Genomic DNA, 13,190 nt, shown 5'->3' with positions numbered 1-13,190 from the left:
AAGAAAGACTAGGTAAGAGCATGCAATATTTGGATGCTGCCAGTCATCAGGGAGTTCCCTCCCTCAACCTCCATGGCCTTTCAATGATTACGGAGTGTCATTGGACACGCTGGGACATTGGCTTACCCTGTCATCTCCCTCAGCTGCCACCCCTCCTGTCCCATAGACTGGTAAGGATTGTCTTAGTTAAGGTGACTTGGGAACAATCCACTGCTGGTGGCGTTCCTCCAGATTCCTGCCCCTTGTCTCAGAGCCCTGGGAGACCTTGCTGGGGCAGAGTGAGGCAAAGAGGATGTATAGAATCTCCCATATAGCTCCACCCGCTCTCTGAAACTCAGCAGTGGCCACACAGTGGCTTTGTTTCTCCTTGAACACTTCCGGAAGGAGTAAACACTCATTCTGGTGCCCTTGAATTGCCTTTCAGGGTTAGATTGAATTGTGATCTGGACTATAGCTGAGCTTGGAGGAGGCTGTCCTTGAAGACCAGCTGGACTGAGCTCTGCCACCATGTCACAGCTCTGTCTGCCACAGGAACGGCTCCAGCTCGTCCTGTCTGTGCCCCTGGCTGAGATCATTGCTGCACGTTTGGGCTGAAGCCCCCCAGCTGTGGCACCAGTCAGCTGGGGGCTTGTCATAAGGACTCCTGGTACCAAGAATCCAAGAACCCGTGTGTGCTACTGATTGGACAAGAAGAGGGGTTACTCATGGCCAGGTCTTCTTCTGCTGGGAGAAATACCACTGGTGGAAGTAAGTGTCTCTGCGCAGCTGAGGGAGGGAACATCAGAGATTGCATCAGCCTTTTTCACAGGCGGTTCCCCTGGAGCCTCAGGGACACCTCCAGGGAGCCCAGAGGGGACAGAGAGAGTGTCACCGTGGGCTGGTCCTCTGCTGCTGAGCTGGGCCGGGCTGCTGGGCCAGAGGGAGCTCCTGGCAAGCGGGCAGCGCTGCAGAGAGACAGCTCTGCCCAGGAGCAGCTCCTCTGCACGGCACAGCAGGGCTGAGGGCACTGCCTGCAGGCAGCGAGGGCAGAGCAGGGAGGCAGAGAGAGGTTAAGGGCAGTCTGGAGAGGGAGGATGCTGAGAGCTTACTGCGGGAGAAACCTTCATAGCCCGTGACATGGTAAGTCTCTGGGTTAGGGCAATTGCAGCTGCAGTTCTTGGAAAGATGTCCAAAAGCTGCTCCTCCCATGGCCTATGGGATCTTTCAGGAGGACTCTGACACTTCCTCTAGTGTAGAGGTGAAGAATGTGCTCCAGAGGAGGAATGCCCTGCAGTGCCTTCAGAGGGAGAGGGCACGACGGCTGCCTTCTCCTTAGGACCACTGCCATGTGTGATGGTGGGTGTGCAGGCAGGGGTGGGCAGGGCTGTCCTTGCCAGCAGGGTCCCTGCACCCCAGGGGCTTTGTGCTGGGGCAGGGACTCTGCCGCCTGCCAGGGTCAGCTCTCCGCCTGCCCAGGGAGCTCCCACGGAGGTGCTGTGGGGAGAAGGTGTGTGTGGAAGGAGCAACTCCTTGCATGGCAGGGTCCTGGTGTTGCCGAGAGAGAACTGCGTGGGTCAGGGCTGCTCACAGCTGAAGGGCAGTGGCAGAGGAAACTTTTCAAGAAGAACCTCAAGGCAGGGGCTACCTGAAAGCGAAGGAGTTTGTGCTTTCAGTCTTCTGCTTTTTTTTTTTTTTTTTTTGTGTGGGGAGTGAGACGTGGAGATTTGTCTCCCCGTTCTTCAGAAGGCACAGAGCCTCCAAATCTTTTTCACTTAGAGGTGAATAAATCAGGGAGTAAGAAAAATCCATATGCTACAGCTTACAGAGAGCACCCAGCATCACCTTTCCAGCCTTATCAGCGTTGGTCAGATGTTCCTGTCAGAGCCTGCACCCACAGAAATGCTCCTGGGCAGTGTTCTGCTGCCAGGAGGTGTCTGCGGGACAGAGCTGAGCACACAGCATCTGTGATGGGTTCTGTGTGCACTGCCGGCGAGGAGACGCGCTGCCAGAGAAAGAGCTCCCAGCAGGGACAGCTCCAGGCAGCAGAGCCCTGGGCTGGGAAAGAGAGGGAACAGCTCCCATGTGCCTTGGGAGGGTGATTCGGGCACCTTCCTGCCATCTCCTGTAATGAGGGCGCCTTCTACTGGCCTCCTCTCTCGCCCAGCAGAGCTTCTGACATCAAGGCTGTGGGGTTTCTGGCTGAGGTGCCTCCTCAGCAGCCACACACCAAGGAGGAGAAACTCCTTAGTTCTATGGGTCTCTGTCTTCTCTCAGCAGGAGCATTTCTCCACCTTCCCCTCCTGTCCATGCTGCTCTTGTTCTTACATCCATACTCTCTAGTAAGAGGGGGTTCAGGTGTGGCTCACACGCCAACATTGCCATGCAGCTGTGTCCGTGGGACCAAAGTCCTTCAAACCACCCAAACCTGTGGGGCTGTGGAAAATGCAGTGTGGAGCTGGGGGGTGAGCTGGCTCTGCTGAGATCACTGCACTTTGAGCACTTGTGGGAGTTTCCCTGGCATTCTCCTGCTGGAAAATGCTGACCAGCTTGTCTTCATGACACAGGGATTACCGATGAGGCAAACGGCGACTTTCAGAAGCTGCCCCACCTTTCCCAGATGCCCACTGCTGTCGAGCAGGGGTGACTGCTCCGGAGACCATGGGCAGAAGCCTCCTCCTCATGTCGTGTTTGGCCAGCACAAAGCAGAGCTCAGAACTTGGGGTAGTCAAAAGGAAGTCCTAAAAGGAAGGAGGAAGGCAATGTGTGTTTGGGAAGGACAGAGGAGAATGGGACACAGGAATGTGAAGAGATGTGCTCAGAGCAGTCCTAACCTGTGAGTGTGTTTTCCTCCTTTGGCAGAACCTCATGAACAAAGGGATCAGATGTCCAACAGCAGCTCCATCACCCACTTCCTCCTCCTGGCGTTCGCAGACACACGGGAGCTGCAGCTCTTGACCTTCTGGCTCTTCCTGGGCATCTACCTGGCTGCCCTCCTGGGAAACGGCCTCATCATCACCGCCATCGCCTGTGACAACCGCCTGCACACCCCCATGTACTTCTTCCTCCTCAGCCTCTCTGTTCTGGACCTGGGCTGCATCTCCACCACTCTCCCCAAAGCCATGGCCAATTCTCTGTGGGACACCAGGGCCATCTCCTATGCAGGATGTGCTGTCCAGCTCTTTTTCTTTGTCTTTTTCATTTCAGCAGAGTTTTCTCTTCTCACCATCATGGCCTATGACCGCTACATTGCCATCTGCCAACCCCTGCACTACGGGACCCTCCTGGGCAGCAGAGCTTGTGTCCGCATGGCAGCAGCTGCCTGGGCCAGTGGGTTTCTCTATGCTCTCCTTCACACGGCCAATACATTTTCACTCCCCCTCTGCCAGGGCAATGTTATGAACCAATTCTTCTGTGAAATCCCCCACATCCTCAGGCTCTCCTGCTCAGATGCTTACCTCAGGGAAGTTGGGCTTCTTGTTGTTAGCACCTGTTTAGCCTTTGGGTGTTTTGTTTTCATTGTGGTGTCCTATGTGCAGATCTTGAGGGCAGTGCTGAGGATCCCCTCTGAGCAGGGAAGGCACAAAGCCTTTTCCACGTGCCTCCCTCACCTGGCCGTGGTCTCCCTCTTTCTCATCACTGCCATGTTTGCCTATCTGAAGCCCTCCTCTGTCTCCTCCCCATCCCTGAACCTGTTGGTGTCATTCCTGTACTCAGTGGTGCCTCCAGCTATGAACCCCCTCATCTACAGCATGAGGAACCAGGAACTCAAGGATGCTCTAAGAAAATGGATGACTGGTTTCTTTTCAGAAGCAGCAATGAACTGCACATTTTCTTCTACATATCACTCATCATGTAACTCATTACAGGCCCAGACTTTCTTTGCTAGGTTTTTTTCCTTTCATTTCTTTGGGTTTTAGCTTTTCTGGGCTATACTAATGCTGTCAACAAAAGAACAGAGTCATCCTTTATCTTATTTCTATGTCAGGATCTGCCTGTCTTGTTTGATCCAGAGACTTTGTATAAATAAGGAGCTCCTCTCTCTGTGTGTTTAAACAAAATAAAGGACTCTGCACTGAGTTTTGTGTCTGAGATCCCTTCTCTGAGACCTTCTCTGGAGCTGCAGGGGCCTCATCTGTGTGCTGAGGTGGAGGGGGCAGGAGCCATCTGAGCTGGGTCTGCCTCCCAGCCTGACCAGCATGGCCCTGGGCACCACAGCCCCCGGCTCTGCAGAGACGCACCACCAGCTCGGGGGCTGTGGGACGCCTGGGGAGGGGGTGCAGGAGTGGCTGGCCAGGCCAGCACGGATGAGCTCTCTCGGGAAAAGGCTCTGAGGGGAGATGGGCTGTGGTGGGAGAAGAGCAGGGCACCACGTGTGTGCAGGGCAGCCATGGCAAGAGGAACCCTTTGCTGCGGTGGGGCAGCTCGGGGCAGGCTGCCTGTCCCTGGGGCCAAAGGGCCTTCCTGAGGGTGCCCTGGGCCAATTCTCTCATGCCATCCTGGGAGGACGTTTGGCAGCTGGGGCTGCAAGCTGCCTGGGGTGGAGGTCTCCTCAGCATGCCGGCTGGGTGGACAGTCTCACTGGCCTGCACATCCTGCTGTGGGACCATTCCCAATGGGGTTGTCTCTGCTGGTCTGTGCTGGGGAGAGGGCAGGAGGTGGCCAGATTCAGGGAGGGTGTGGGCTGGCGGGGCTGGCAAGTGCCTCAGAGAGGAAAACCCCAGGGAAGAGCTGAAGTGTGGGAGTGTGCAGGGTGGGGGCACACAGCAGTGTCCTGGCGCATCTGGGCTCCTGCGCGAGACATGAGGGACCAGCAGAGCAGGGTCTGGGCTGTGCCTGTGCCCACTGGACGCCCCGGGGAAGTTGCCCCAGGGCCACCATCATGGGCCAGCCAAAAACAACCTCCATTTCCAGCACTGGACTCTCATCCCACCTCAGAGAGGTTCTTTGTCCCTCCACAGAGGGACACCAAAGACAAGGTCCATCTTTGCATTGTACAGATGAGACTTAAGCATGCACATCTTGTGCGTGTGGGGAGATGGACACGTGTGAGCACAAATGCCATCAGCTATTCCTGGGGCTGCCATGAAGGCGTGTGGGACAGACGAGGTCACTTCACTTGGAGTGTAACATCCCCTGGGGAAACAGCTGGATGCAGCACTGGGATGTGCTTCCTTGAACCGAGGTCCCCGTGTCCATTCCTCATGAGGAGTGCAGAGCATGGCGACACACTGCAGGGCTGTGGTGCCTCCCAGCCTCTAGGGTTGACTGCAGGAGGTCAGAGAGACACTGTGACCTCTGCAGTGCATTGCTTCTGCACGGGCAAGGGAAGGACTCGTGTCTCTGATCACCCATGTGTGTATGAGAAGTGCCCGAGGCCAGCTGAGGTGTGGGCACCCGACAGAGCTCTGACATTTCTGTGTGTGACCTCACAAACAAATCCCCACTGTCCCAGGGACAGTCATCTCAGCTGCCGTGGACAGGCTCATTGCAAGTGCTCCTCTCTGCTCCATCACCCTGTCCTGTGACTCTGGATTGTGCCCTCAAAAGTGCCAGAGCAGCCAGACAGGTTCCGGGGTCCTTGGAAAAAGCAGATGTCAAACCCATCTTCAAGAAGGGCAGGGGTGAGGATTGGGAGAATTACAAGGTGGTGTGCCTTCCTCAGTCCCTTAGAAGGTGGTGGGGTATGTCCTCCCGCAGCCGTCTCCAGGCACTGGAAGGAGAAGAAAGGCATTGCTGGACCAGGATGGTTAGGGGAAACAAGGGCATGTTGTGTACCTGGCCTTGTGCACGGCCTTTGACATCATCTCCCACAGTCTCCTTATGGCCAGATTGATGCTCTCTGGACTGAAGCAGTGGATGGTCTGGTAGGAGGGAAGTTGGCTAGATGATCAGGCACAAAAGTCAACAGCGGTACAAAGTCCTGCCTGAAGCCAGTCATAACAAGAATCCCTCAGTGATTAGCATTTGGGCCAACGTTGTTGAATGTCCTTATAATCCCCCTGTACGGTGGAGCCCCATCCAAGAAGAGGACGTGGATGTGGGCTGGCATGTCCCTTCTGCCTGAGTACCTGATGGGACAGCAGCAGGCAGATGGCTTGTTTGTGTCTTTCCAAGAAGCTGAAAGGCCAGCAGTAGTCACATGGTTTAGAAGATCATGGTGAGGTTACTTCTGTCTGGTCAAGTGAAAGGCCACAAGAAGGCTGATGAGTGAGGTCACCTGCCTGGAGGGTGCTTCCTCAGATTTTTGAGCTTTCCTTGGAAGTGGGACAAAGCAGGAGAGAGCAAAACTGCTACAAAGTGCAGCTGGGAAAGTGGAGACTGGACATAAGGAAGAAGCAATTTCCCTGGAAAGGTAGAGCTGTGATGCAAGAGGTCACCCAGAGAGAGCTGGTGTCCCGGTTTGAGGTATAACAGGGACCATTTTCTTCAGTAACTTTGCTTCTTAGCCGGGTCTCTTCTAACTGCTGAAATTAACAGCGTATTGTGCAGACACTATTTGCTCTCATAGTGATCAGACCTTTATAGTTGATGCCCAGGCATGGTGTGCAGAGAGGATCTTGCTTATACTTATTGCTATAACAACCAAGGCCAACCAACGTTGTTATTTGCCCCGTTGGAGGGTCAGAAGTGGAAAAGCGCGGTGGGGTCCAACCAAATATACCAATACCAATACAAAATATACCAGGATTATACTCAGCCAACTATAACCGTAGGAAGCTGTGCACTCCCAGCAGTGGACAGCAAATGTGGGACACTGTGGGCGCTGCGGCTTCAGGAGGAAGGGAAGGGCTCAGGGCTCTGGCACCAGGGCATGAAGTTCTCAGGATGGCAGCCATCAAGGGAGAGAGGGCACTTCACAACAAACTTTATATTGAATGTGACAATGCTCATGGTATGAAATAATCCTGTTGGCAGCTCGGGTCAAGTGCTCGGGACTCGCTCCTCCTCATCCCTGCACCCGGCAAGCTCGAAAACATTGAGACCTTGAAACCCCCACACCATAGTTGGCTATAAAGTATATATATTGACAAATTCAGAACCCAGAGCCTTCTAAAAGTGCAGTCTTCCCAAGTATTAAAAGAGAATTTAGTCCTGTCTCACTCAAACCAGGAGAACGGATCACAAGGTTGACCTCTTTGCTTAATCCAAGGAGAAAGAGGCCTATTTGAGGTGAGCCTCTTCTTGGCACCAGCTTTGAGAGCAGAGCTGAGATTTCAGGCAGTGCACTTGGGAAATCACGTTGTATTACAGACCAACGAAGAGAACTTCAGCTCTTCCACAGTGTTAGATGTACATATATATGGGCTCCAGGTGAGACAGCGTGGGTTCATTCCTTGCTAGAAGTACGCTGAATCTAAACAATTGTGGGGGATCATCATAACCACCGATTATCACAAAAGATTATTCATGGCAAAAATAAAAATGCTGATAATGATAATGAAAATGATGCCAATAATGGCAAGGTAGATAAGGGAAAGGATAAGCCACACAAACAACAAACAGGTCTGGAATGGGATAACCCAGGATTCATTCCTGGACTGTGGGTGAAATGTTACCACTCTTGACAAACATCCGTGAAATCACTTTCCTACTGCCCTGCTTCAGCTTCTCATTCCTCATGCTGTAGAAAAGGGGGTCACAGCTGGAGGTACCACAGAGTACAGGACTGCCACCACCAAATCAAGGGATGGGGAGGGCCTTCTGGTCAGCAAAGTGCTGACAGAGAGAGCACGACCAGGTGGGGCAGGCACCTGTACAAGGCTTTGTGCCGTCCCTGCTCAGAGGGGATCCTCAGCACATCCCTCAAGATCTGCATACAGAAGAAAAGAATGAATATAAAACACCCAAAGGCCATACAGAGGCCATCCACAAGTACCAAAACTTCCCTGAGGCAGGAGTCTGAGCAGGAGAGCTTGAATGTCTGGGGGATGCTCTTACTGCTCCAGGGACAGGGCAGCCTTCCCCAGGCTGGTACAGCCAGAAAGGTGTTTTCACTTCCCATTCCTTCCTGCTGTGTTAAGAAGGGTTCTTAGGCAAAGAAGTTGATGCAAGGTAATTATTATTTTTTTTTTATTAAATGCAATGAGACACTGGATCCCCATTTACAGAAGTCTCTGGGTCAAACAAGATGTGTGGATACGTAAGTAGGAAGAGATTAATAATGACATTTCTTTGAATACAAAATCATCACAAGTGGAAAAAAAATATAAAGAAACAGTCTTATTTGGTCATGACATACAGTGGGAATCCTTTGTAGAAGCACATAGGTAGTCTATGGCTACCGAAAAATTTCCAGTCAGTTTCCTAAGGTCATCCTTGAGCTCCTGGATCCTCACACTCTTGATGAGGGGCTTCAGTGTTGGAGGTACCACCAAATGACAACCAGCCATCACCACATGCAGGGCTGGGGAGGAGATGGAGGGGGACTTCAGGCAAAGATGGCAGTACTGACAGACAAACAGCCAGGTGACAGAGGCATGTGGAGAAGGCTTTGTGTCGCCCTTGCTCAGAGGGCATCCTCAGCACCACTCTCAAGATCTGCACATAAGAAAGCATGAGGGGGAAAAAAAAAAAGGCACCAAAAATAGAAAGGCACTAAAAGCAATAAGCCAACTTCCCTGAGGTAGGAACGTGAGCAGGAGAGCTTGAGGATGTGGGGGATTTCACAGAACTGGTGCAGGGCATTGCCCTGGCAGAGGGGCAGTGAAAGTGTATTGGCCGTGTGCAGCACAGCATAGGGAAAAACACTGCCCCAGGCAGCTGCTGCCATGTGGACACAAGCTCTGCTGCCCAGGAGGGTCCCGTAGTGCAGGGGATGGCAGATGGCAACGTAGCGGTCATAGGCCATGATGGTGAGGAGAAAATACTCAGCTGAAATGAAGAAACTGAAAAGTAAGGTTTGATCAGCACATCCTGCATAGGAGATGGCCCTGGTGTTCCAGAGGGAATTGACCATGGCTTTGAGGAGAGTGGTGGAGATACAACCCAGGTCTATGAGGTAGAGGTTGAGGAGGAAGAAGTACATGGGGGTGTGGAGGCGGTGGTCGCAGGTGATGGCGGTGATGATGAGGCCGTTTCCCAGGAGGGCAGCCAGGTAGCTGCCCAGGAAGAGCCAGAAGTACAATAGCTGCAGTTTCTGTGTGTTCAGGAACGTCAAGAAGATGGAATCTGTCATGGAATTTCCATTGCACATTTGGTCCATCAGGATATGGAGGGCTCTTCATAGAGGAAAACGCATCAATACATTTGGACAGACTTCTCATTTCTCTCTATTCCCTTTGTCATGGGGCTGCTGGATATCAGAGAGATGCCATGGGTGAGCTGTGCTCTTCAGGAGCCCAGCTGGATTCAGCCCAGTAGGACCTCATTGGAAAGAGTGGAATGTCCTAAAGATGGGATGTCCTGAAGGGCGACTTAGCTCATTTGTATCACCCTGACTGTGCAGATTAGGAGGACATTTTACTCCCATGGAAGCATCCGCATAGCAGCAACCACAGATATTTTTCACGGCTGAATCCAACCCAACCCCAGAAACTCCGGTGATACCAACAAGGGGAGCAGAGGCAGAAGGGGAAATGTGGAGAAATGCCAGGAGTGTTTCTGTGAGGAGGCAATAGAAGGACAGAGGGTTGGGCTGTGCTGGGTGGAAGAGGAGACCAGGGCGTTCCTTCAGAGTGGGTGTCTGCGCTGCAGGGGATGGCAGGGAGGGTGCCCAAGTGCCCTCTCCCAGGGTGTTTGTGGGAGCAGGTCCCTCCGACTCCCTGCCCACGTCTCTGCTGCCTGGAGCTGTCCCTGCCGGGAGCTGTTTCTCTGTCCCAACATCTCCTCCCTGCCAGTGCTCACTGACCCCATCCCTCCCGCTGTGTGCTCAGCTCTGCCCTGCAGATCCCTCCTGGCAGCAGGGCACTGCCCAGGGACATCTCTGCATGCCAAGGGGATAAGAAGAGGCTCAGACAAATGCTAACGAGAACTGGGGTCTTTGTGCCTGCTCCAGAGTGGAGAAAACAAATTCCCATCTCCCACTGTCAGGGATGTCACAGTCAGGGATGAGAAGGTAGAGTTGAGGCTCCTGAAAGAAGGGAACAAGGCCAAGAGGGGGACTTCAGGAGAGCAGGCTTTGGCCTTCTGAGGGACCTGATCAGAAGAATCCCATGGGATAGGGCCCTGTGGAGAAGAAAGCTCTTTGCTAGTCAAGGATGGACTCTTGCAGCTCCAGAACAGTCCACCCCATCATATAGGAAGTCTGTCAAAGCTGTCAGGAGCCTGGCATGGGTGAGAAAGGAGGTCCTGACTAAAATGGAGCATGAAGGGGCAGCCCAGAGAAGTTGGACGCTGACTGGTTTCTGGCCTCAATGATTCTTTGACTCTGTGCTGGAGAGAGCCATTTGTGTGAGCATGTGCTTGTCTGTGCCTGAGGTCGAGCAGGGGGACGAGGGGATCCCGGGGCCAGGTTCTGGATACATGGAAGGTGTCAGACCAGCTCTTGGAAGGATCCATTTTTGCTGTGTGTCTATATGGGTAGATATCTTACACTAACATAATACAGCACACAAAGAGCCCACCCTTGTTTCCCTCTCTCCACTGAGCATGGTTTTGATTGCCCTAGAAACCTCTTTGTGTACCACAAGTCTTCCCGTGATGATAATGCATTTGGGGGCGGGGGTGGGTGCAGGGAGGCTGGGTGAGTAGAGGGACGAGGCTGGCTCTGACAGGGGCCATGAAGCAGCTGCCCGGAGGTGACAGCAAGGACATTACAAGGAAGAAACTTATCTCTGTTGACGTCATTGTTTTTAGGAAGGCAAAGCTCCCCTTGAGCCAGTGGTTGCAAGGAAGGTCAAGAGCAGAAAGAAGGGTTACGGGGACCTCCTTGCAGCCTGTCAGAACCTAGGAGGAGGTCAAAAAAATACAGAGATTGGCTCTCCACCTCTGGTGCATATTAAGAGGATGAAAGAGAAGTGTTGGGTGAAAGAGGGGATGTTCAACCTGGAGATAAGGAGAAGATTTTCTGCCAGTGTCAGGGCTCGTCCTGAGCCAGGTGGCCATGAGCCCCACCTGCCCTTCCGTCTGCCATGGTTGGTCAGGTTGCTGTAACAGAGGTGCCCCCAGGATCAGAACCCAGGTGGGCCTCTTCCACCTGCCTCACCCCCTCCCCTCCCCAAGGATGGGGTTCCTCTCGGGTGGGGACTCTGATGCGCTGGATAACCTCAGAATGACTGCTGGCCAGCATGTCTCCTGAGGGCCAACCAGGCTGCTGCTGTGGAAGTGCCCTCAGAATCATCACCATGCCAGCCATCTCCCCTTGGCCTGCCACTCCCCTTTCCCTCTGCCCCTATCTTGGCTCTGCTGGGAAGAGCGGTTTTGTGATAAACCTCTTGTCCCCAAACTGCTGGGGCCAGCTGCTGCACAGTCATGCTCCTACAACTGTAGTGGCCTCACAATCAAGATCAGAACTTGTCTCACCTTTGCCTATCTCTCCCCATCCACTCCCTTGACTCCTCATCTCTGCTGGACCCCACCTTCAACATCCAAACCCCGTTACTGGCTTTTGCCTCTCCTCTGCCCCACGGGTTGCCAGAGACAGGGTGGCACATCTTACATTTAGGATTTGCAGTGCTCATGCATAATTCTTGTGGTAAAGTCAGTACTGAGATCAGACTCTATGGTGTGGAGCAGTTAAAGCAGCAGATTGGCAGTGGTGACCAACCATGTTGGTTTTGCAAGGGGGGGCTTCTGTCTGTTTTAGAAAAGGAAAATTTGCTTTCCCTTATGATGCAGGTTGACTTGATGGGTCTTTTCACATTAATTCCTTTCATTGCCCTGGTTGGAAGATGACATTTTCCCACCTTGGGTCAAGACGATGGGCTCTCTCATAGCCACTCAAAGTGACTATAACAAAGTGACTCTACTCTGGAGTTATTTAGCCTGAGTTTGCCATACATGAAGAGGGTCCGTGCATGTTCATGCGTCCTCTAATAATAGGGCCAAGTTTCTCCTATTCCCAATGGCCACTTCAGCTGTGCGTTATCCCCAAGAATCTGCTGGCAAGCACTCCAGGATCCCTGGTGCCAGCCCACAAGAACCTGGGCCTTCCCAGTAGACCCTATGGATCTTGTCCAAGACATACTCTTGAATTCCCAGACTGAGGGGAGTGCGCTGCATTGATTGTGACTTCTGTTCATGACTATATGTTACTCTGCTGGAAGCTGAGCTGCTGTTCCAGCTTTCTGTAGCTCAGTTTCTAAAACCTTTAGTTCTGTTTCTAAATCTTGTGCTTGTCCAACTTGTAAGTCCAGCTGTTTGATTTGTAACCAGGGTCTATGTCTGTTTACCCTGAGATCTTCCTATCAAACTTTGATTAAGATGATTGTCTTTATTTTGGGAAATTCCTCCTCCTTCAATTTACGGGTGTCTTTTTTTCACATTCTTTACCTCGTCATCCATTTCTCTCAGGAGATCCTGTGAATCATACATGGCACACCACAGGGTTCCAATGGCACCGGCTTCCTTTTTCACTTTGCCATGACTAACGTAAACTTGACAGGCTGGAGAAGTAGGATCTGCTACTTTAAGACAGTGGGATCTCCTAGGGCATTGCCCTGGTTCAATCACCTGCTTATTGAGTTTGTAACATCCTTTTCCTCCTTAACGCATATTTTAGCTCAAGCTGCATGGTCTGTTTTATGCTGTGCACTTCCCATACAGCCTTTACACAGGCAAACACTAACAGGAATTTTGCTGCTCCAAGCGACTCAGTAGAAAAGAGTTTTAAATGTGTTTTCTGTAAGCTCCAATTCCAGATTGACTTTCCTTCAGAGGTCCATTGGTTCTGAGCATCCAGAAAGCCACACCAAAGATGCATTGTGGGTCATTTCAGTCACCACCATCACCCACAAACCTTCCACTTTGACTGCAGGGCTTGCCTCTCCATTTACAGACCACGCAATGAAGTTGGGATGAGGCTGTTCATTAGGAGAGCTTCCCAGACAAAATGCTGTTTGAGCCCAGCCAAGGGTGTGTCAGGGGCAATTCCTCGAGGCAGCCAACCAAATATTAAATGAGCACAGAGCTACTTGTGGCTGGAATTCTGTGTGCAGGAGCAAGGACTGCCTTCATTCCAACAGTGCAGTTCCTTCACCCTTGTCGTGGTTTGGGCCGGCCTGGCCACTGCAACAAACGACAGATGCTCTCCCTCACCTCTCTTTCCAAGGAGA

The 13,190-nt window shown here is 52.4% G+C and overlaps 1 protein-coding gene across 1 annotated transcript in view; it reads left to right on the top strand.

Moving 5' to 3' along the window:
- Positions 1–2,861: 2,861 nt before the first annotated feature.
- Positions 2,862–13,190, top strand: part of LOC309684367 (olfactory receptor 14A16-like) — a gene marked incomplete at both ends in the record, with an annotated part of 42,546 nt that continues 32,217 nt past the window's right edge. The window contains one exon of the mRNA XM_082500291.1: positions 2,862–3,006. Coding sequence (XP_082356417.1) covers positions 2,862–3,006 — 145 coding nt within the window. The remainder of the gene's footprint in view (positions 3,007–13,190) is intronic.

Source organism: Vanellus vanellus (genome assembly GCF_965231255.1).
Source record: "Vanellus vanellus genome assembly, contig: HAP1_SCAFFOLD_53, whole genome shotgun sequence".
Lineage (NCBI taxonomy): Eukaryota > Metazoa > Chordata > Aves > Charadriiformes > Charadriidae > Vanellus > Vanellus vanellus.
Note: the sequence above shows the minus strand (reverse complement) of the source record. Positions and strands in the feature narration are given on the sequence as shown.